Below are 22,999 nucleotides of genomic sequence, written 5' to 3'. Positions count from 1 at the left end.
TCATCATTCCATGCCTCCCGCCGTGATCATTTCAATTTGCGAGACTTTTAATTGGCTTTATTTATCGGAAAGAAAGTTCCATAAGCGGTGCCGTTTTGAGATTTCCACTTTCAAGTTTGTCCTTGAAAATTGATAGTATTTTTTTTCTTATTTTGTATATACCTATAAAAAAGCCTGGAAAAGTATGGGATCAACATTGCTTGATATTCCAATAGTGCAATTGGATCAACTTGTGATAATATTGAGCTGTGTGTAATGGAAATTTCACTCTATAATATTCTTGCGTTAAATTTTGAATTTTCTTTTTTTTTCTTTATTTAGATAGGAGAAAAAAAAAAGATTAGTAGTCATATCTCGTAAATGATCAAACAAAATATATCGGGAAAAAAAAACAAAAATTTAGTTGTTTAGATTGCAAAAGGAGAAAAGAAATTAAAGACATAAAAAAAACTAGGAATTTCAATATAGTAATTGAAAAACAATAAAACAAAAATTCAAAAACATGATGAAGAAGATTAAAGGGGCCCAATATCCAATCAGAAATGGCCCAATTTCTCGAAAACGGGTCAGGAGAATATCGGACCAAAAAGTTACTCCATATCCAGTGAGAAATGGCCTAATATTTTTGGTCAGGTGGATATCGGCCCAAAAGAGTTGGTGAGCCCCGGGTTCACACTTCGCGAACCCGAATAAAATAACGTCAAGAGTCAAAGCAAGGGTTAGGTTTAGGGTTTAAGCAAAGAAGAGGAACAGCGATCCAGTCAGAGGCGGTGCCAACAGAAGGAGAAAATGTCGAAGAAGAATAATTTGGCTCGTAGAAAAAGGCAGCACGAATTCGATCTCCAAAGTACCAAATTCTTCAAATTTCTCCGCTCTATCCGCTATATTTGATTTATTTGTTTATTTCAGTGATCTATTATTATGTATTTGTTTTGGCAAATTAGGGGAGAAGGCAGAGAAAGAAAAGAAGGCTAAGAAGCTTCAAGCAAAGAAGAATAAGATGAAGGTAAGTCTTTTATTCTTTCATTGGTAAATAAATTTTATTATTTTTTTATTTAACAGTAATTTATTTTATGGACAATTCGGAAATTCATTTAGGTTGATGGTAATGAGAAGAAAAAGAAGAAAGGTGGAAGTGGGTTCCAAGTAGGGAAGAGAAAATTGAAGACCAGGTTAACAGATGTGGCTAAAGCCAAAGCAGCTCAAGCTATGGAGCTTGACAAATGAAGCTTCATTCAAGTAAAATTTTGAGCTCATGGTTTTGAAGACCAGGTTAACAGATGTGGCTAAAGCCAAAGCAGCTCAAGCTATGGAGCTTGACAAATGAAGCTTCATTCAAGTAAAATTTTGAGCTCATGGTTTTGTAATTTTAGTGGGAATCTGTAACTTTTTCTTGCTGTTAAATTTTGCTTATTGAGATAAAGTATGTGTTACCTTGATAATTTTTGGATAGTGTGACAGCATATTGTTGGTTAATGGTTAATGAAGCTGTTTCCATGACCAATTTTCTTACTAACATAAGTATGTGTGTTAGTTTGGAATACACGTTTAAACATACAACATGATGTCTTACCAATCCTTTGTTTTCTGATGGGTATATTTGCTTTTCTTGGATCATTTTTTTAAGAGCTGAGAAAATCTTGGGCTCTGTAACGCGTAAGGCTGCTATGCTTACATTGTACACATACAATGATGGGAAGGCAAGAAGATTGTAGAGGGTGAAGAAAAGGTAAATCTTTTTAGGATCCATTTGTAGATTTATATATCTGCTTACTAATGAATAATTTGAGTTAGTCACGTTTATGACTTCACATTGACGTGAATCTGAAATTGTGGAAGTGGAGTTTCCATGTGATTGAAGAGGCCTCTTCATCTGCAATAATGAAGAGGCCACTTATTGTAGTTATGCAAGCAGTCAAATTATTAATGCATGCCTGCTGCTCTGTATCATCTTTCTCTGCCGTCCGGTGTTCTGGTTGCCTGGTGGGTTTGTAATAGACCGTACTGAGCTTTGAAATTTGCACAGTCCAAGACCTCCCTCCACGCCAGAAGATTAGTCAATAAAAAATAATGTCCTTTTTACTTTCATCGATACTCAGTCACCCCTGCTTAGGAACAAGAAAGGTAATGAAAGATGCAAGGGGGAGATGGAAATCTGAATGGTGAATTGGTCTTAGCACTACAATGAAACAATACGGTTCAAACTTGAAAGCTTTAGATTAAACATTGAGCTGAATGAAACAAGCAAACAAACTAGCAAAGCTTTCATGTCCTTTCACCTTTGACCATATTAAATCTTTGGAATTCGCTATGCTTCCTTTGTGACAATTATTTGCAGGTTAGGTGAAATTTTAGTACTTGGTAGTCAAAGTTTGGCCCTGAAAAAGAAAAAAAAAAAAAAAAAAAAAACGTGTATTAATTGTCATGGGTCATTACTTTGGTACTAAAGTGTCTGGACCTGCCGACTCCATATCTTAAGTTTAATAAATTGGAACCAATTTCAATGTTAATAGTTCTTGATCTAATTTTCCTTTTTTTATTTATTTTTCTGAACTCTAACCTTTATTTTCCTTTTTTTAATCGAATTAAAAAAGTAATAGCAATCAAAGGGTAAAACATTATTCTCTCTGTCCAATTTTTTTATCCATCTTTTTTTTTTTGTCTTAAATTTATTTTTTTTAATATCTAAAATTTTTATTTTTTATATTTTTATATTATTTTTTATGATCTTTTTATTTTTTTATGTTATAAATCATGAAATTTTAAATTTTAATATTAAATATATTTAAATTAAAGATTTTTTAAAAATCCATAAAATTAATACATAATAAATATTTTGAGGTAGAGAGAGTAAAATAGTGATGGGAAGAATGATAATTTTTGTAGGAAATAGAGGATGTAAGCATTTGCCTGTCGATTGAGGAAAAATGATAAAGTTACATATCTTATTGTCAAATTATGTCTTTTTTACAGTATTTTCTTTAACTGTCCTTTAAAATTAATCTCTATGTTTGAATCAATCATAGGCATTCCAAAGTCTTTCATCATTATCATTAAAGTTGAAATGTTCAAAAGAGTGGGCCGCTATGAATTTCCAACCTCTTGACTTGAAATCTTCTATCATTAGATATTTTTAAAAATTCAATACAATTTCATTTTTCACGAACAATTGTCAGCTCATTGTGTATATTTTAATTGATAGCTATATTACGCCCTTAAAAAATAAATTAAAGGTTTGGAATTTAAGCTACAATTTATTAGTTATTATTTTTTAAAATTTATTATGTAAATTATTTGAATTAAATTTATATTTTTATTGCATGCGAAAACTCCAACTCAAATAAATTTATTAAGCAAATGAATATTATATACATTTATATAGCTTAAAGACGGTAAAACGTTTTATTTCTTGCTTTTCAAATTTAATCATTGAGGTAATTAAGCATTCTTTTAATGGTAAAGAGAAAATTTTAAAACTTTCAAGATTTAAATTTAAGTTTCATTATAATTTATATATGAGTTTAATTCAATTTTATGTACGACTTATTTAATTATATTTTAATTTATTTATTTGATTATTAAATAATTTTTTATACATAAATATAATATTTGATTATGATTATAATTTACATTATTAATTTAAAAAATATGATCATTTAAACGGGACTTTGAATATAAGAATGAACCCAAAATAAAAAAAATAATTAAATGAATAGTAATTATTTTTAACAATTCCCTAAGGAAATAGTAAACAAAAAATGTAACTGTAAAGAAACCGGGGAATCCACCATAGATCACAGTTCGAGGTGCTTTGTTGTGGTTCTTGATCCTAAGTTTGACCTAATATTAATAATTTAATTTTATACTAAAAAAGGTTGCATTAAAATAATCACCTACAAAGTCAACCTTGATCCATAAGGTGGAAAAGAGTAAAAAAAACACAATGGATATTTATTTTATTATTAAAAAGAATTATAATAAACTAAAATATGACAATGTAGCATTCATTTTTTTTCATTTTATTATTGTATAAAATATATTATCGTATTAATTAAAAAAAGATACTATATAATACTCAAAATTGAAATCTTTCACAAAGAGGATAGCCTAAATTAGAGATGGAAAGAGACACTTTATGGGATGTTTTCTATCCGGGCAATGAATATGCCAAACAAATTCTAAATTTTTGTGCCTAATGAGGCCATTTTCTTGTCTAATGTTGTGGCCCTGTCTTGCCATTCCATGCAGGAAAGGGGGGGAGAGGGTGAGCTATCAAATTGATAGAAATGAATTCAATCTTAAAAAGGATTAATTAATATAATTACTTAGCTTCTTTTAATGAAGAATTGGAACATATTTATGGTATTTTGCAATAAACAATGCTAAATTTAATATTATTTTTGGAAAAGAATCTAAGAAAGAAAATGACAACATTTGGTTTTATGAACTTGTCTTTAATTAACCATTTTTTTTAATTATTTCAAGAATACATTATTTCGTATTATCAAAATTATAGTATTTTATGTTAAGATAAACACCCAATCACATCAAAATAAATGATTAAAATGTACACAAATTGACATATGTTACAGTTATTTTTACATATAATTAAGGCCAATCAATGATGAAAAACATAGAAAAAAAATTAAGTGGTGTTTGCTAAATTTGCATGAAAATATATGATTGTATATTTTACTATATATGTTTGGTTTGATTTAAGATGGGTGAGCAGTGAGCACCGAGGGGTGATGTTATCAATGCTTCGAGACAGATATTTTTAGGCTGATGGTCTACACACAGAGCAATGTTAGTGGTAAACAGAGAAAGGTCACATGCAAACAAGCCTTTTCCTCTTTTCTCCACCATCCCACCAAACCCATTTTCCATCCCCTCGTGCCTGCTTTCCACGCGCTCCTTCCCTTCGCTTTAATTTCTTCCAGCTAGTCAGCTAGAATTTGAAAGAGGAAAAGGTAAAGATTGAATAATACTACACGTGATATAACTGCGCGTGGGAGGTGGCGGTAGACAGCTTTTTTTTTCAGACAGTATTCAATATTCAAAATTCCAACTTCAAACAAAGAAATAAATATCAATTAGGATTAGATGATTATCCAGGAATAAAACGCTTTATTTTCTGTTGAATTTGTCTGTTTGTTTGCTTGTTTTTCTCTCTTTTTTTCCCTCGTTTACAAAAGCCTCTAAGTTTAACTCTTTTTAAGTTTTAACTCAGTAAAGCAAAGCAAAGCAAAGCAAAGCATCATCACTCACTCATTCGTCACTTGAGAAGAAGATGAGAGAGAGACAGAAACCAAAGATAAAGATAGAACCTTTTTAGATATCAAGAGAGAAAGAGAGAGAAAACAAAGGAAAGATAAACAGCTTTTATTATAGTGAAGAGAAGGAGAGAGAGAGAGAGAAAGAGAAAGCTGTGCCCTAGAAATATGCATCCCGATAAGGACTGGTGTATGCAAAGGAGCTTTTTGTAGTAAGTAATAACAAACGCTTTCTTCCCACCTTCACAGCTAAAATGGCCTCTTTTCTGCATTTCTCAGTCTGCCTTTAATTCCCTTAACCTCTTCACTAAGACTACTTCACTCTCTTTCTTTTTTGAAAAAAAAATAAAAAACCCATCTTCTTCAAAATTCTTACTTTCAAAAGGTTGGACCTTTAACCCCAGTTCACTAATGTAAGTTACTTTATCTTTCTGGGTTTTTTTCTTTCAGAAAAAAGAGCAAAAAAATTTTACCCATTTTTGCTTAGTTTTTGAAGATAGTTTTTGTTTCTTCTTTCAACTCCGTTTGACTCTTTTATGGCATTGGCTTCGGCTTTTGTCTCTTTTTTTTTGTTTTTTTTCTTAATTATGTATGTGTGTAAATCGTTTTCTTTGGGTTGTGATTCTGAAGTATGTTAAGTTCTGAGGGTTTGCTGTGGAAGATGCTTGGTGTTAAAGGTATATAGGGTTGGTGAGAGTGTGGACCTGGTTTTCAGTTTCAATCTGCTTCGTTATATCTTTAATATGAAGCCTTTTGCTTTGTTTCCTGTGGTTTGGTAAGCTGTAAAATAGCTTGCATTTTTGTCTTGTTCTCTTTCAAGTTCCGAGCTTTTGATATTTCAACTCTTTTTTCTTCTTTCTCTATGTTTTTCTGTTGGCTGCTTTTAGATTCTTGGTTTTGCTTTTTCCGTTTATAGCCTTGTAATTTCTTCCTTGGTGTTTTACTTTTACTAGTACCTCTCTTATTACTTTAGAACTGTTGCGAATAATTTGACGCTTCATTTTCTTTCATGTCTAGATCGAGGAGCTTCGTTTATAAAGCTAAATGTATCCCTTTGGTTTGTGTTATGGCTCAATTCCTTGACCCATGCGTCTGTGAATTTTGTTTTGTTGGAATATGAAGCAGGAAACAAGTTCTTCTTTGACTTGTTATAATCTTTCATATGGCTTGTTCTATTCTATCTCTTTTCATGTTGTTTCCAAGATCTATATGCTTTCCAACTGTTTAGTGGGTCACAATTTAGAGCTTCATGAGTGCTTTTTCTATTATTTTGACTTTGCAATTTGAATGGAGTGTTTGGCTTTGCTTTGAACTTAAGAACAAATAGAGCTATCTTTTTAGTTACCTTAAATTAGCTTGTAAGTTGATTTGAAGGCACATTCAAGTATAGGTTATTGGAGGTAAATGCATGGATCGAAGGGATGCTATGGCATTAACGGGGTCTGCATCTTACTATCTACAACAAAGAGGAATAACTGGGTCAGGGTCTGGAACACAGTCTGGGATGCATGGATCACCAGGCATTCATCCATTATCTAGTCCAAATGTACAATACCAATCAAGTATTAGTGCCACTACTATGGGATCAACCTTACCTGTAGAGTCTGCATCAGGAATTACCCCTCATAGTGTCAATGTAGGCACACCTTCAGCTGTGCCACCTAGTGAGACTGTGAAACGTAAACGAGGAAGGCCCAGAAAGTATGGACCTGATGGGACCGTTTCATTAGCACTGACTCCTGCATCAGCTACTCATCCTGGGACAATAACACCAAGCCAGAAAAGGGGGAGAGGGCGGCCACCGGGTACTGGAAGGAAGCAACAGTTAGCTTCCCTTGGTAAGATGTTTTACCTATCTTTTTTTTTTTTTTTTTTTTTAATGCGTAGAGCTTGGTTAGGTGGATTGTAACTTGTAGTGGCACTTTAACTTGGTGGAAATAAGCTTTTTTTGCAAATTTTCTTGTTGCATAGGATAAAATAATTTTGCTGTGTCCACATATTTTAATCAGGTTTATGTCAATGCTGTCATGACTTCGTAATATTGCCAACTGATCTGATTTCGAATTTTTACTGGTTTATTTAAATGGTTAGCTCATTTGTGCTTATTTAAGGTGGAGTAGGGTCAGAATTCAGAAGCTTCTTCCATTATAAATGAATAAAATATTCCATTTCAATTAAAAAAAAAAAAAAGAGCCTATTGGCCTGACTATAATCCATGAGTTTGTCCATTTTCTGAAATTTTGGAAGCAAAAAAATTTCAAAAGCAGTGGAAATTTAAAAGAACAAAATTAGTGCAGGAGAAAATTAGAGGAGCAAAATTTAGAGCTTGTCTTGAGAAAGGGAATGAATGCAAAAAGAAAAGAGAAGCAGAACTCAGAGTGTTGCAAGGAGATTAATAAAATTACATTTATGATTGGCTCTTATCAAATTGGATGCTCAGCCGTGTATATAGTTGGGAACATACTGACAGTTGGTAAAACTTGTAGACTTTAAATAAGTGCCGGTGACATATAATCAGGACATAAATATTCAAATTGCAAGTTTCCATTACTAATAACTTATCCAATCCATATAAGCTGAAATTTCATTCTCCTTGGTGTATGAACATGTAATCTGATATTGCTGCTTGCAGTTTAAGTATGCATGCTTACTAGCTGGATTTCTAAGCCTTTTTTAAAGGTTACCTTGAGTTATTTAGCTTTGCTTATCAGTGCCTAATTCTGGCATATTTTGTTATTGCTATGTGATTGATGGTGAAAATATCTAATTGTTTTGCTAGGTCAATGGCTGTCTGGTTCAGCTGGGATGGGTTTTACTCCACACGTCATTACCATTGCTGTAGGAGAAGTATGCAATTTTCTTTTATTAATTAGTGCCTGGGTCTCTACCCTCTAAAATAAATATACAAGAAACTTTGATTTTGTACAGTGTGGCTACCAGCAGCCAATCGGTACTGTGATAAGGAAAATGCTGCTTGGTCTATATATATAGTTTCCTTGACTTTTTATATTTTTATGAACTGGAAGTGCCCAGGATTTGTTCATTAAAGCATGATTAGACATTGATTGCAAATATGAGGAAAAAGTTTGAACAGTAACTTGCTTTGTTTCACTATCTCCTTGCAAAACTGAAAATAACTTTCCAGAGTTAGATTATAATATGTTGTCATTTATAGAGAATTAATGAACGAAAAATATTTAGCCTAGTTGTCCATGCTCTTCTTTATACCTTTTCATCTAATAAAACATTCTTGTTGATTGTCTTATGTATCCTTGTATTTTCAATTTACCGAGGCAGGCTATCTCTTTCAGCTATGTGATATATGAGGGAATTAAGTTTTTCTTAAGATTTTACTCTGTTAACAAAAGTAGATATTCTGTTTTGAAGTATTAATTGTTTAAATGTGGTACTATATCTTTTGGCAGGGTATAAGAAAGTTCTTTTGTCTTGAAATTACTATTTAACTTTTCGTGTAGGATATTGCAACAAAAATAATGTCATTTTCACAGCAAGGGCCAAGAGCAGTATGCATTTTGTCAGCCAATGGTGCTGTCTCTACTGTAACTCTTCGCCAGCCATCATCCTCAGGTGGCACTGTCACATATGAGGTTTGAGCACTCAATAACCTCCTGATTCTTGATTTCTTATATTGTTTTATGGCAGTCAGGCAACCTAAGAATATTTTGTTGAGGAATTTTGAGGGAATTTAGGTTTGCCTGTTACTGGCTTATTCCTGTGAATTTGACAAAACTAACTTGGATTGCATTTAAACACACACACACACACACATATATATGCTGTCCAATATTGTTGCAATTGTCAGTAGTTTTATGACTACCATTTAACAAGTTTTTCAGTTCTGACATATTAACCCTTTTTTCCTCCTCATTCGGAAACTCTTATCTTGACATCTGTAGGGGCGATTTGAGATATTATGTTTATCAGGCTCTTACCTGCTGACCAGCAATAGTGGCTCTCGCCATCGAACTGGTGGTCTTAGTGTTTCGCTTGCCAGTCCTGATGGCCGTGTCATTGGTGGAGGTGTTGGAGGAATCCTTATTGCAGCAAGTCCTGTTCAGGTAACTCTTTGGTTGCCGTAATATCTATGATGTTATTTGTAATTCTCATTTCTAATTGCCGATTTATTTATGTTAATTATACCTTGTATGGGTTAGTACTAGCTCTTTGTGCATCCTGCTGGCATTGCACATAAGGGTTAACTGAGATTGGGCAGTTCCACAGTAATTTGAACAGTGTTTTTTCAGCTCAAATTAATTTTGCCTGCTTCATTTTGTGTCTGAAACGTTAGGAAGCTACAATAATACCATTACAAAGGGTAAATCAGTTAAACTTACCATATGCTTTAGGCTATAATACCGGGGCATTTAGTTATCTATCATGAGCATGCAATTTGAATCATCCTTTATTATGTATCTTAAGTGAATGATGAATGAACCAGGTGATTGTGGGAAGTTTTCTGTGTGGTGGTTCAAAGACAAAGAACAAGAAGGGGGGTGGTCAAGACGGTCTAAAAGACTCTGATAATCAGAGTGTTGACAATCTAGTAGCTCCTCCTGTCGTTTCGCCAAGTCAAAATCTGACTCCAACTTCGCCAGCAGGTGTATGGCCTGGTTCACGATCAATGGATATGCGAAATACCCATGTTGACATTGATCTAATGCGTGGATGACTGTTTACTCTAATAGTTTCATGAACAATGTATATAGTTTGCTGTTGAAGGCCACCTGATTGTAATTTGAAAGTCCTATGGTTTGGACAGAATAGAGGCCAGGCCAGCCTGATTTTTGGCTTCATGATTCTCACTTAATTTACCCTTGACTATGACAGACAATGGGATTTGTTCTGATATTTGTAGCTTGATGACAGTTAGTTAAAAATTTTAGCGCTCATGATTTTCATTTCTCTAATTTGAACCGGTAAGATTGCCTCACTTCGCAGTATAAGCAGCCATGGTATCATGCTCGTCGTCACGCTCATCCACCACCATGGCAACGACTCTGCGCCCATTACCGCATACAGTGGTATTGTCGATTGTGGAAGCTTTCTGTTTGTTAAGCCATCCTGTTGATGGTGCCACAATTTTCAGATAATCAGAATTGAACTGTCTGTCACGTTCCGATGAGCCACCACCATCGGCTCCTTTCTGGAAGCTGTTGAGAGTTAGAACTGCCTTGGTATGGCCGGTCTCTCATGTCGAGCATTTTTAGGTTGTGTAAACCGCGGCTTCAACTCAACAGTCAGAGTCATTCTTCATGTTGCATTTGTCTTTAGGACGATTTTTGCCCCTTGATTTTGCCACTAGGCTTACTAATAATGCCACCTTCGGCTTTAGGTACCCAATACAACCGGCTCCTTTTCTGCTTCTTTGGGCTTTAGGCAATCAAATGGAGAAGCAGACATTACAGTTAGAACCTTTGAACAGCACTGGCGAACTTATTGAATTCACCGAGACTTTCATCTTTGATTGTTTGGTGATTATTTTTTAATTTTTATTATGCTTTTCTTTCTGATGAATTTGTGCTGTGATTCCTATGAATTATTCTTTTTTTTTAGTTTTTGATATTTTATTTTATTTTTTAGTTTAATTTGATGTTTAATTTTTGTTTTAAAGTTAATTTTTCTTTTTTCATGAAAGCTAAGTGACTTAATTGAATTATTGAGTTGATATGATGAGGATGATTATCTAATACGCACGTGTTTAGAAAAATAAATATGAAATCTGGTGCATAAAAATCTAATTTTTAGGATGATTTTAATATAAATTTATTAGAAGATTAAAAATTTTTATTCGATAATCTAAAAATTTATTATAAAGATTACTAATTAAAGAAAGAATCTTATATAAGATCATATCCATGATAATCTTAAATATTATTCTGATTACGATATTATAATTTATATATTAATTTTCGAAAATAAAATTTAAAGATATCACATCCACGCAATTCAAGACGGATCTTATAAAATCGTAAATCTCATACAATTCAGGGGAGAAAACATAGTCCTCCTGATAGAATTAGACAAAACACTATCTCTATATATACTCTAAATAGTCCGGCTTTTAGCCATCAGTATTCGGCAGAGCTTTCGATTCACATAATAATATTAACACCATGTCATCATCCATGAAATCTAAAGTCTTGAAGATAAAAACTTCAGACAATGAAATATTTGAGGTTGAGGAGGCGGTGGCCACCATGTCTAAAACCATCAAAATCATGGCTGAAGACTACTCAGGTGAGGTGATTCCAATTAACAACGTTCACAGCACAATCTTTGCTAGAGTGATTGAGTGGTGCAAGAAACATGTTGACGATGGTGAAGACTTGGAGTACTACAAGGGAGCACTCAAGAATTGGGATGCTCCGTTCTTTGAAGTTGATCAAGGTGTTCTTTATCATCTTCTCACGGCTGCAAACTACCTTGATATTAAGCCTTTGCTCCATCAAGGATGTCAAAGGTTTGTTGACATGATTAATGGGAAAACCGCAGAGGAAATTCGTCAACTTCTTCATATCAAGAATGATTTTACTGATGAAGAAGAAGATGAAACTCGTATGAAGCTTTGGTTTTCAGTTCTGGGCATGAATTCTTTTATCCTTTTTTAGAGCTTTTTGTTTACTGTAACTTTCTTAGTTTTTTTCTTTGGTTTTGTGTCTACTTTCCCTAGTCCTTAACTATTTCCAAATAATTGAACATTGTTAGGTTGGTGTTTCTTCCATTTTTTTCTTCTTCTTTTTATTTTTCTGGTAAAGCAATTGATGATTTTATTGAAACAAACAAAGGGAGGGTTCCATTATTATTTCAAAGTGATCAACAGCATCATGATTTAAATCAAGAAATAGAGACGAAGAGCTCAAAGCTATATAGTATAATAATGAACTATGGAATATTTTAAGAAAAGAAACGAGTCAGACAGGGCTTGTTTCTTCTAGCCCGCTCCACTTTTGATGGGTTAAACAAACTTTAATGGACCTGTTTCACTTAATTCACGAGAAAAATTTTGGATTTGGGCTATATTAAAACAAAATCCGCCCTGCTTTATGAAGTTGGGATTCCGGACAAGTGGGTTGGGCCGGTTTTAAAACCTAAATTGAGCTATTGTCTAATTGAGGAGAATTATCATCTGAGCAGAACCAACGTCTTCGTTTTTCAATCACCTTTTCTATAACTATAACAGACCTAGAAAAACAAGAGGAGAAATTCTCTCAGCCAATCCCTGTTCTGGAACATTCACTCCGTTGTATTATGTGTAAAGAATTGACAGGTCACAGGCCAAAAGGGTTCTGATAATTATAACCAAGATATCATTTTATACTGACTATTATAGGCAATGATCGGCATAACCGCAATGTTGCCAACTCTTTCACTCTTGAACAAGGTTTTAACTGCATGCACAGAGTCTTCTTCACTACAATACATCATAATATGCAATCTGGTGTCCCCTAAATTGACCAGTAACATGCGGCATCATCATAATGTGAAGCTTGCGTCGTAATCTGGTGCTAGAAAACATACATAGAATGACTCGACCAGGATGAACATCTAACAGAGATACTCTAGAGGACTTTTCAATAATTACAAAATTAAGGGGTATGCATCATGATTCATGCCTGGCACACGTGTTCATTATGCTAATTGTATCAAATTATTTGAGGATCTTTGAAAATGTTACTGTGATGTTGTTTCTAAGTCTGCTCATCTCAACCAAATTTTATTTTTCAGTTTGGCCTATATAACAACTGAACAAAATTTTCTGACCAGTTAAAAACAACATTATCCACTTAATTTAAAATGTTTTTTCGCATGTTATGCTTATTTTTGGCTCTTTCACTTGGTTCTTTCCTGTAAAGGAATTTCAGGCTGAAAGAATCTTCTAACCATGTCCAACATCCCTTTTCCTTATAGCATCAACGTAGCAGAATTGCAACATTCTTGTTATCTCTTTTACTCTTACACGGTTCTTACTTCGTCTAGGAACAAGCACAATCATAATTTAAATTTCCCTGTCTCCAAACCAGCGACCTCGTTATATGACCTTGCACATTTTATTAACTCTATCATAAGTCTTAGGCAGGCTTTCCAGACAGCCTTTGAGGCATCAACAATGTTGTTAGCACAAGGAGGTTGATAATCATGTTAGTCGTCACATCCCATCGTGGATTCACACTCATCCACCACCATGGACACCACGCTGCGCTCATTACCCCTTGTAGTGTTGTTGTGGAAGCACCTCTTGTTTTTGTTGAACCACCCTGTTGACAGCCCCACAATTTTCAGATCATCTGAGTGGAACTTCTTGTCATATTCTGATAGGCCACGGCGATCGGCTTCTTTCTGGAAGCTGTTAGAACTGCCTTAGTATGGCTCGTCAGTCACTTGTGTCAAGGATTTGTAGGTTGTGTAAAGCTCACCTTCGACACAATAGTCAGTCATTCTTCCTGTTGCTTTGTCTTTAGAAGGATTTTTGCCCTTGATTTTGCCACTAGGCTTGCAAACTTTAGGTGCCCAATAAAATATGCCACCTCTTTTCTTTTTTTCTTTTTCTTTTTTTTTGGTTATAAATATGTAACTAATATTAGGTACTCATCCTTATTACCAAATCAACTCTCTAATCCCCATAACCTCTGATTAATTTATCTAAAAATAAATAAATAAATTACAAAATAAATTATGAAGTTTTTCACAAATGAAATTTAAAAAAATGACAGATATATCTTAAAGTATATTTAAAAAAATATATTCACTAAAAATAAAAATAAAATATCTGTTAATCTCTTAATATAGCTTGTGAAATTAATAACTTACATTAATAATGTATTAAATACTATCTCTTATCAAAGCACGTATTTCTAAAATTGATTCAACATTTAATAGAAAAAAAGAAAAGGGAAAACCCTTCTTTGAACTGCTTTGATGCTTCTTTTGGCTTTAGGCATTAAATGGAAAAGTAGAAATTATAGTTACAACAAAAATATTTAACAATAATGGAGAGTTTTATAACAAGGGCATCGAGTCAAACCTTTGAAGAACACTGGCGAATCTATTGAATCCATCAAGACTTTCATCTTTGATTGTTAGGTGATTATTTTTAATTTTTGCATTACTTTTCTTTCCATTGAATTTCAGAATTTGTGCTGTGATCCCAATGGAAAAAATTCTTGTCCTGATTTCATTCTATGAATTTTCTTTTTTAGTTTTTGATCTTTTATTTTTATCTTTTTAGTCTAATTTGATGTTTAATTTTTGTTTTAAAGTTAATTATTCATTTTTAATGAAAGTTAAGTGAATTATTGAAAGTTGATTAGAGGTAGATGATTATTTAATCTGCACATATTTTTAGAAAAAAAAATATGAAATCACTATTTTAATGGTGCTTTAAAATACATTTTTTAGGATGATTTTAATATAAATTTGTTACAAGATTAAAAATTATTATTCAATAATCTAAAAAAAATACTACAAAGATTCTACTAATTAAGAAAAAAAATCTTATACAATATCGTAATCTAATATTAGATATTATTCTGTCTATAATATCATAATCCACGCATTAATTTTCAAAAAAAAATAAAATTCAAATATCCAACCCCTCTATAATCCGGGGTCCGGCTCTTATAATTTCGTAAATCTCACACAGTTTAGGAGAGAAAAACTTAGTTTCCCTGATAGAATTAAACAAAACTTAACTCTATATATTCTGGCTTTTAGCCATTGATAGTCGGCAGAGCTTTCGATTAGCATAATAATATTTAGTACTATGGCATCATCCAAGAAATCTAGAATCTTGAAAATAAAGACTGCAGACAATGAAATATTTGAGGTTGAGGAGGCGGTGGCCACCATGTCTAAAACCATCAAAATCATGGCTGAAGACTGCTCAGGTGGGGTGATTCCACTTAACAACGTTCACAGCACAATCTTCGCTAGAGTGATTGAGTGGTGCAGGAGACATGTTGACGATGGTGAAGACTTGGAGTACTACAAGGGAGCACTAAAGAATTGGGATGCTACGTTCTTTGAAGTTGATCAAACTGTTCTTTATCATCTTCTTACGGCTGCAAACTTTCTTGATATTAAGCCTTTGCTCCATCAAGGATGTCAAAGGTTCGTTGACATGATTAATGGAAAAACCGCAGAGGAAATTCGTCAACTTCTTCATATCAAGAATGATTTTACTAATGAAGAAGAAGATGAAACTCGTAAGAAGCTTTGGTCTTCAGTTATGGGCATGAATTCTTTTATCCTTCTTTAGAGCTTTTCGTCTATTGTAATGTTCTTAGTTTTTTTCTTTGGTTTTGTGTTTACTTTCCCTATTCCGTAACTATTTCCAAGTAATCGAACATTGTTATGTTAGCATTGATTTTCTTCTGCTTTCTTTTCTTTTTGTTTTTTTTTTTCTGGTCAAGCAAGTGATGATTTTATTGAAACAAACAAGGGGAGGGTTCGATTATTGTTTCAAAGAGATCAAGAGCATCATGATTTAAATCAATATACAGGAACGAAGAACTCAAAACCATATTGTATGATAATGAACTATGGAATATTTTAAGAAAAGAAAACGACTCAGACAGGGCTTGTTTCTTTTAGCTCGTTCCTGTTTTGATGGGTTAGACAAACTTTTATGGACCTGGATCTCTTATTTTGGAAGGAAAGTTTGGGAGTTGGGCTTAAAATAAAACAAAATCAGGGCAAGTGGGTTGGGCTGGTTGTAAAACCAAAAATAACTCTTCGAGCTATGGAGCCTATAGTCTGTACTTTAACCTTTTCTTTTCTTTTCGCCAATGTTGCTGTTGTTTTCCTTGGATGACTCAAAAATTATAAGAGCTGTAGTCTATACAAATGCGATTCAATTGACCATTATAGGTTTTTTTTAGTAGAATAAAGTTTCTTTTGTGTATTTTAGGTTAATACATAACAGTTTGATAATTGTGGGAGTATGTATTATATATTTTGTATAATGTTTTATTTGAAGCAATGCAACTATATTTTGTACAAAAAATCATCCGCTGTAATCTGAAACTCCTTTATAATGGCCATTCTCTCTGCAACATATTTGGCAGAGTACTTGATAAACTTCAGTATTAATTCTTCTTAGTCAATTTTACAGACTTAAATACAAAGAAAACAACTATTATCATCACCTGAACATTCTTATTACATGTTGTATCAGGTTTCATTTACATTGATAGAGATTTAGGCCGAGGATAACAGGGAAATTCTTTCATTCTTTGTTGATTCTCTGTCAATTCTGTTCTAGTAATAAACGTAAGTCCACCAGGGAAAAAAAAAAACTAATTTCAGAAAATCTTTTAGAAATTGATCATGATTCATGCTCGACACAAACATTCTCCACTTACTTCTAAAATGTATTTTCGGAAGGTTGTACTTATCTTTGGCTCGTTCACTTGGTTGTTTCCCGTAAAAGGAATTTCAGGCCGAAGGAATCTTATAACCATGTCCAACATCCCTTTTTCTTTATAACATCAACGTAGCAGAACAGCAACATTCTTGCTATCTCTTTTCATTCTTGCACGGTTTTTTACTTCATCCAGGAACAACGCAATTATCTGTTTGTTGATTATTATAATCATAATTTTAAGTGCCCTGTCTCCAAAACCAGCAACCTCGGTCTTCACCAACAACAAATTGCTGTCATAATAAACTGTAAAGATAAATTGAATTCCAATAATAATTACAAAACATGGTATATGACTTTATACATACCTGAGCATATAACAGTCAATAAATTCAGCAAACAGAAATGCTAATTTCATATTGAAAGACTGATATTTTGAATTACTAATGGCTAATCTCTATTTATTGCCCGTCCCCACTTGTAGTTTCTCACACCAAAACATTAGGAACAGAAGTGAATTTAAAAGATAAAAAATGAAGAAGCAAGTTTGTTCAAGTGTCTTTCTTCTCATTTGCGTTCTTTTTCTTTTCCTAAGTGCGGAAGCTCAAACCTGCAGGCCTAGTGGGAGGATAAGAGGGAAAAACCCTCCATCAGGGCAATGCAACCCAGAAAATGACTCTGATTGTTGTAAAGATGGCGAGTGGTACACAACATACAAATATTCACCCCCTGTGTCAAGCAATACAAAAGCAACACTGACACTTAACAGCTTTGAGAAAGGCGGGGACGGTGGTGCACCATCCTAATGTGACAACCAATACCACTCGGATGATGATCCTGTGGTGGCACTTTCAACAGGGTGGTTTGCCCACAGAAAGAGGTGTTTGTGTTAGGAAAATGGGGTCCAATCCCATGTAAGTGGTTTTGGATCAAGTAAAAGTCATGGGCCTTGATCTTTTATTTTACACAGAGCCCTAGCTACTTAATAAAAAAAAGGTGGGGTTGTTTTAGGTATGTGTTGAAAACCAAGCAGAGAAAGAAGAAAAGCCAGGAAAAGCAGAGAGAGAAAAAAGAGAAGAGAGAGTTGGTTGAACGGAAGTCGATCCGTGATCCGATTGAGTTGGAACCTTGTCAGGAAGTTTATGATTCAGAGTTTTACATTCTGAATGGTGAAGATCGGGTTTAAAGCTCTCTAGGAACAAATCCATGGTGTATTTGTTGAGTCACTTATTTGGTGAGATTTCTCCAATTGTTTCTCTAGTTGTTGATTAACTCTAGTTTTAGCTAGAGAAGAACTTTGTATAACTATTATTTGATAGTGAAGATTTTTCTGGCGGCCCGTGGTTTTTTCCCTCTACACTGGAGGATTTTCCACGTAAATCTTGGTGTGTTTTATTTTTCCTGTGTATTTGATTATTGATTGTTGTCTATTGCTTCTGTATTGTTGTGATTATTGCTTCAGGCGCAACAAGTGGTATCAGAGCGAGGGTTATTTTGAGACATCGATACAGAAGCAACCCAGGATAGAAGTAAATTCTGTTTGAGATCATGGAGGGTAATACAGGTTCCATGATAAAATTGACAGCATCGAATTATTCAATTTGGAAGCCTATGATGGAGGATCATCTATACTGTAAAGATTTGTATGAGCCAGTATTGGGTGATTCGGCTAAACCAACAGATATGAAAGATGAAAGCTGAAAGAAGCTAGGTAGAAAGACGCTGGCTACAATCAGAAAATGAGTTGATATCAGCGTGTTCCATCATCTAGCGCAGGAATCAGATGCTCACATTGTTTGAAAAAAATTGGTAACATTGTATGAGAGAAAAACAGGTATGAATAAAGTTATGCTTGTTAAAAAGATTGTAACTTTACAGTACAGGGATGGACGATCTGTTACAGAGCACTTGAGTGATTTTCAAGATATATTTAATCGGATGACTACTATGGAGCTTAAAATGGATGATGAAATGAAGGCATTATTTCTTTTGGGTTCATTGCCAGACAGCTGGAATACTCTAGTTATGACTGTTCTTAATTCAGCTCCTGATTATAAGGTGACATTGGAGATGGTAAAGGACAGTATGCTTAATGAAGAAGCAAGGCGAAAAGATGTAGACCCTGGGAATCAAGCTCTAGTCGCAGAGAATAGGGGTAGAAACATCGACAGAGGTCAGGACTCAAAAGGCCGTGGTAAGTCTAAACATAGATCCAAGTCTAGAGGTAAAGTGAAGTGTTTCCATTGTGGTAAGGCGGGTCATATAAAATGAAAGTGTAGAATCTTGAAGCAAGAGCGAAAAGATGGGAAAGGCAAGAGTTCAGATGATAGCAATGTTGCAGAAGTGAATTTAAATAGTGATTCAGTTACTTTGATTTGTACACATGATGATTGTAATCATATTAGTGATCCCGGCATTGAGTGGATAGTTGACACATGAGCGACATATCATTATGTTCCTAAGAGAGAATTGTTTACAATTTACAAAACATGAGACTTTGGTTGTACCAAGATGGGAAACAAGAGTGTGTCACAAATTGTTGGAATTGGTGATATTGTTGTACAAACTAGTACAGGCTGCATGTTGACTTTGAGGGATGTCAGACACATTCCAGATATGAGAATGAACTTGCTTGCTATTAATGTCCTTGATAAGGAGGGATATAAAAGCCGACAAAAGAATGGACAGTGGAAGCTTCTCAAAGGATCTATGGTAGTTGCAAGGGAAAAACTATGCTGCACAATGTATAAGACATGGATGTAATTGAACGGTAACCAGGTAAATACCGTTAAAAATGATGCTTCAACAAACTTGTGGCACAAGAGGCTGGCACATATGAGTGAAAAAGGGTTACAGGTTTTGGCAAGGCACTCTCTCATTCCCTTGACCAAAGGTATGTCTCTCGATTCATGTGATTATTGTTTGTTTGGTAAGCATCATAGAGTTTCTTTTCGTAAAAGTTCTCAGAGAAAAGAAAATAGATTGGAATTAATTTATTCTGACGTATGTGGTCCCATTGAGGTTGAGTCATTAGGTGGTAGCAGATATTTTGTTACTTTTATTGATGATGCTTCACGTAAGACTTGGGTGTATATGTTGAAATATAAAAGTCAGGTACTGCAGTATTTTTAAAAATTTCATGCCATGGTTGAAAGGATGACAGGGTTACCCTTGAAGTGTATTCAAACTGATAATGGTGGGGAATACACATCTAAAGGCTTTGAAGAGTATTGCTCAAAGCATGAGATCAGGCATGAGAGGACAGAACCTGGAACACCGCAGCATAATGATATAGCTGAAAGAATGAATCGCACCATTGTGGAAAAAGTCAGATGTATGTTGAGGATGGCAAAATTACCAAAGCCATTCTGGGGTGAAGCAGTTAACACAGCTTGTTATTTACTTAACAGGTTACCATCAGTTCCTTTGGGCTTTGATATTCCAGAAAGAGTGTGGACAGGGAAAGATACTTCATACTCTCACTTGAAAGTTTTTGGGTGTAAAGCATTCATGCATGTGCCAAAAGAGCAGAGGTCAAAGCTTGACAGTAAAGCTACACAGTGTGTGTTTGTAGGATATGGTGATGAGGAATTTGGCTACAGGGTATGAGATGCAGTAAAGAAAAAGATAGTCAGAAGCAGAGATGTGGTCTTTCATGAAAAAGAAACTATAGCAGACCTTGAGAAAAATGAAAAGACTACACGAGTTACTGTTGAGTGTGATGTTTCAACACCGACATGAATTTTACAGGAAAGAGCCACAGATGGTGAAAATGAGCCAGAAACAGAACTTGGGGATATGAATGAGCCAGCCACAGTTGGTGATGAAACAGATGCTATTAGTTTTGAGCAGGGGGAGCAATCTTCTCTACCTGAGAGTGTTGAGCAGGGGGAGCTACCTTCAGCATCAAGTGATGTAGAGTCTCAGCCCAGGAGATCTACTAGAGAGCACAGGTTATCTACCAGGTATCCAAGTTCAGATTTTATTTTAGTTACCAGTGAAAGGGAGCCAGAAAGCTTTCAAGATGTGCAGGCTACTTCGGATAGAGAGCACTGGTTAAAAGTAATGAAAAGAGATGGAGTCATTACGAAAGACTGGTACTTATGATCTTGTTAAACTTCCAACAGGGAAGAGGCCATTAAAGAATAAATGGATGTTCAAGTTGAAAAAAGATTGTGACAAACTAGTGAGGTACAAAGCTCGATTGGTAGTAAAAGATTTTTCTCAGAAACCAGGCATCGATTTTGATGAGATTTTTGCTCCAGTTGTAAAAATGAGTTCTATTCGAGTGGTATTGGGATTGGCAGCTAGTTTGAATCTTGAACTTGAGCAACTTGATGTTAAAACTGCACTTTTGCATGGTGATTTGTAAGAGGACATTTATATGAATCAACCTGAGGGTTTTGAAGTGAAAGGAAAAGAGCACTTAGTTTACAAATTGAAGAAAAGCTTGTATGGCTTGAAACAAGCTCCGCGACAGTGGTACAAGAAGTTTGATTCTTTTATGGTGAGTCATAGCTATAAAAGAACAGTAGCAGATTCTTGTGTGTATGTTAAACAATTTCCTAATGGTAACTTCATTATCCTATTATTATATGTTGATGATATGTTGATTGTAGGACAAGATGCTAGTATGGTTTACAGGTTGAAAGAACAATTGTCTAAGTCCTTTGATATGAAGGATTTAGGTCCAGCAAAGCAGATTCTTGGTATGGACATTATCCGGGATAGGAGAGTTGGAAAGCTGTGGTTGTCACAAGAAAAGTATGTTGAACGAGTGCTTGGTAGATTCAACATGCAACATGCTAAATCAGTTAGCAGTTCACTTGCCAACCATTTTTATCTAATTGGTGTAGTGAGCAGATTTCTTTCTAATCCAGGGAAGGTTCACTGGGAAGCAGTAAAATGGATTTTTAGATATTTGAGGGGTACCTCAAAAATGTGCTTAACTTATGGAGTTTCACAACCAGTTCTAGAAGGGTTTATTGATGCTGACATGGCAAACGATCTTGATGGTAGGAAATCTACTTCAGGGTATTTGTTCACTTTTGCAGGAGGAGCTGTATCTTGGCAGTCTAAGTTACAAAAGTGTGTTACTTTGTCAACTACAGAAGCTGAGTATATTGTAGCAACTGAAGCATGTAAAGAAATGCTTTGGATGAAACGCTTTCTTTTTGAATTGGGGTTGAATCAGAAAGAGTATGTGGTATTTTGTGATAGCTAGAGTGCTTTAGATTTGAGTAAGAATATCATGTACCATGCTAGAACAAAGCACATTGATGTTAGATATCATTGGTTACGTTCAGTGATTGAAGAACAACAGATGTTATTGAAGAAAGTCCATACTGATAAGAATGTAGCAGATATGTTGACTAAGATACTTCCCAGGAAAAAGCTTGAGCTTTGCAGTAACTTGGCCGGAATGAGTTCCCTGGCCAAGGTAAGTTCCAAATGAAACTGCTATGGTGATGAATCTCCTTCTAATGGGGCTGGAGGGGGAGATTGTTAGGAAAATGGGGTCTAATCCCATGTAAGTGGTTTTGGACCAAGTAAAGGCCATGGGCCTTGATCTTTTATTTTACATAGAGCCCTAGCTACTTAATAAAAAAAAGGTGGGGTTATTTTAGGTATGTGTTGAAAACCAAGCAGAGAAAGAAGAAAAGCCAGGAAAAGCAGAGAGAGAAAAAAGAGAAGGGAGAGTTGGTTGAACGGAAGTTGATCCGTGGTCCGATTGAGTTGAAACCTTGTCAGGAGGTTTATGATTCAGAGTTTTACATTCTGAACGGTGAAGATCGGGTTTGAAGCTCTCTAGGAACAAATCCAGGGTGTATTTGTTGAGTCACTTATTTGGTGAGATTTTTTCAATTGTTTCTCTAGTTGTTGATTAGCTCTAGTTTTAGCTAGAGAAGAACTTTGTATAACTATTATTTGATAGTGAAGATTTTTCTGGCGGCCCGTGGTTTTTTTCCTCTACACTGGAGGGTTTTCTACGTAAATCTTGGTATGTTTTATTTTTCCTGCGTATTTGATTATTGATTGTTGTCTATTGCTTCTGTATTGTTGTGATTATTGCTTCAGGCGCAACAGTTTGAAGTATATCTACATCCATGGCAACGGAAAAAGTGTGAGGGCTAAGGTTGTGGATGAATGTGATTCTACAATGGGATGCGATTCTGACCATGATTACCAGCGTCCTTGTCCTCACAACATTGTTGATGCTTCAAAAGCAGTTTGGAAGGCTCTAGGAGTGCCTGAAAGCGATTGGGGCGAAATGGACATCTACTGGTCAGATACGGATTGATTACTTTACCTATATTTATAATGTCTTTATTAGAATAAATATTTC

The 22,999-nt window shown here is 34.6% G+C and overlaps 2 protein-coding genes and 3 pseudogenes across 10 annotated transcripts; all 5 read left to right on the top strand.

Annotated features, from left to right (window-relative positions):
• Window positions 1-691: 691 nt before the first annotated feature.
• Window positions 692-1,734, top strand: LOC111305936 (uncharacterized). 4 transcript variants are annotated; one of them, XR_016331052.1, is made up of 4 exons: window positions 692-847; window positions 945-1,006; window positions 1,099-1,339; window positions 1,628-1,734. XR_016331052.1 is itself a non-coding variant. In XM_022903815.2 (4 exons), exons 1-3 carry the CDS (start codon window positions 790-792, stop codon window positions 1,225-1,227), a joined length of 249 nt encoding a protein of 82 aa, XP_022759550.1. In that variant the 5' UTR covers window positions 692-789; the 3' UTR covers window positions 1,228-1,239; window positions 1,628-1,682. The 4 variants fall into 4 exon arrangements, 3 of the variants coding, with proteins under 3 accessions (XP_022759550.1, XP_089605980.1, XP_022759549.1); XM_022903815.2 differs by having other exon boundaries at window positions 1,099-1,239; window positions 1,628-1,682; XM_089749854.1 differs by lacking the exon at window positions 1,628-1,734 and having other exon boundaries at window positions 1,099-1,172; window positions 1,273-1,500.
• A 3,489-nt stretch (window positions 1,735-5,223) lies between these two features.
• Window positions 5,224-10,183, top strand: LOC111304716 (AT-hook motif nuclear-localized protein 11-like). Of its 6 annotated transcripts, none has more exons than XM_022901566.2 (6): window positions 5,224-5,485; window positions 6,664-7,111; window positions 8,053-8,120; window positions 8,750-8,881; window positions 9,191-9,352; window positions 9,733-10,183. In XM_022901566.2, the coding sequence occupies exons 2-6, from the start codon at window positions 6,682-6,684 to the stop codon at window positions 9,961-9,963; spliced, it is 1,023 nt and encodes a 340-aa protein (XP_022757301.2). In that variant the 5' UTR covers window positions 5,224-5,485; window positions 6,664-6,681; the 3' UTR covers window positions 9,964-10,183. The 6 variants fall into 6 exon arrangements, with proteins under 6 accessions (XP_022757301.2, XP_022757303.2, XP_022757300.2 ...); XM_022901568.2 differs by having other exon boundaries at window positions 6,659-7,111; XM_022901565.2 differs by having other exon boundaries at window positions 5,224-5,686.
• Window positions 10,184-11,301: 1,118 nt separating this feature from the next.
• LOC111304718 (SKP1-like protein 1A pseudogene) lies at window positions 11,302-12,293 on the top strand (annotated as a pseudogene).
• A 2,761-nt stretch (window positions 12,294-15,054) lies between these two features.
• LOC149512761 (SKP1-like protein 1A pseudogene) lies at window positions 15,055-15,549 on the top strand (annotated as a pseudogene).
• A 1,420-nt stretch (window positions 15,550-16,969) lies between these two features.
• LOC111306368 (kiwellin-1-like) lies at window positions 16,970-22,954 on the top strand (annotated as a pseudogene).
• The last annotated feature ends 45 nt before the right edge of the window (window positions 22,955-22,999 follow it).

The sequence above is a fragment of the Durio zibethinus genome, chromosome 21 (assembly GCF_047325235.1).
Source record: "Durio zibethinus cultivar Kanyao isolate XHJ-2024 chromosome 21, ASM4732523v1, whole genome shotgun sequence".
NCBI lineage: Eukaryota > Viridiplantae > Streptophyta > Magnoliopsida > Malvales > Malvaceae > Durio > Durio zibethinus.
This window is presented reverse-complemented; position numbering and strand designations above follow the sequence as displayed.

Bases quoted from the DNA above. Each gene is read 5' to 3' on its own strand.
- LOC111304716 (XM_022901566.2), top strand. From the start codon at position 6,682: ATGGATCGAAGGGATGCTATGGCATTAACGGGGTCTGCATCTTACTAT. The intron at 8,882-9,190 runs GTTTGAGCACTC...TGACATCTGTAG, and splicing joins GTGGCACTGTCACATATGAG to GGGCGATTTGAGATATTATG. The intron at 9,353-9,732 runs GTAACTCTTTGG...TGAATGAACCAG, and splicing joins TTGCAGCAAGTCCTGTTCAG to GTGATTGTGGGAAGTTTTCT.
- LOC111305936 (XM_022903815.2), top strand. From the start codon at position 790: ATGTCGAAGAAGAATAATTTGGCTCGTAGAAAAAGGCAGCACGAATTC. The intron at 848-944 runs GTACCAAATTCT...TTGGCAAATTAG, and splicing joins GCACGAATTCGATCTCCAAA to GGGAGAAGGCAGAGAAAGAA. The intron at 1,007-1,098 runs GTAAGTCTTTTA...AAATTCATTTAG, and splicing joins CAAAGAAGAATAAGATGAAG to GTTGATGGTAATGAGAAGAA.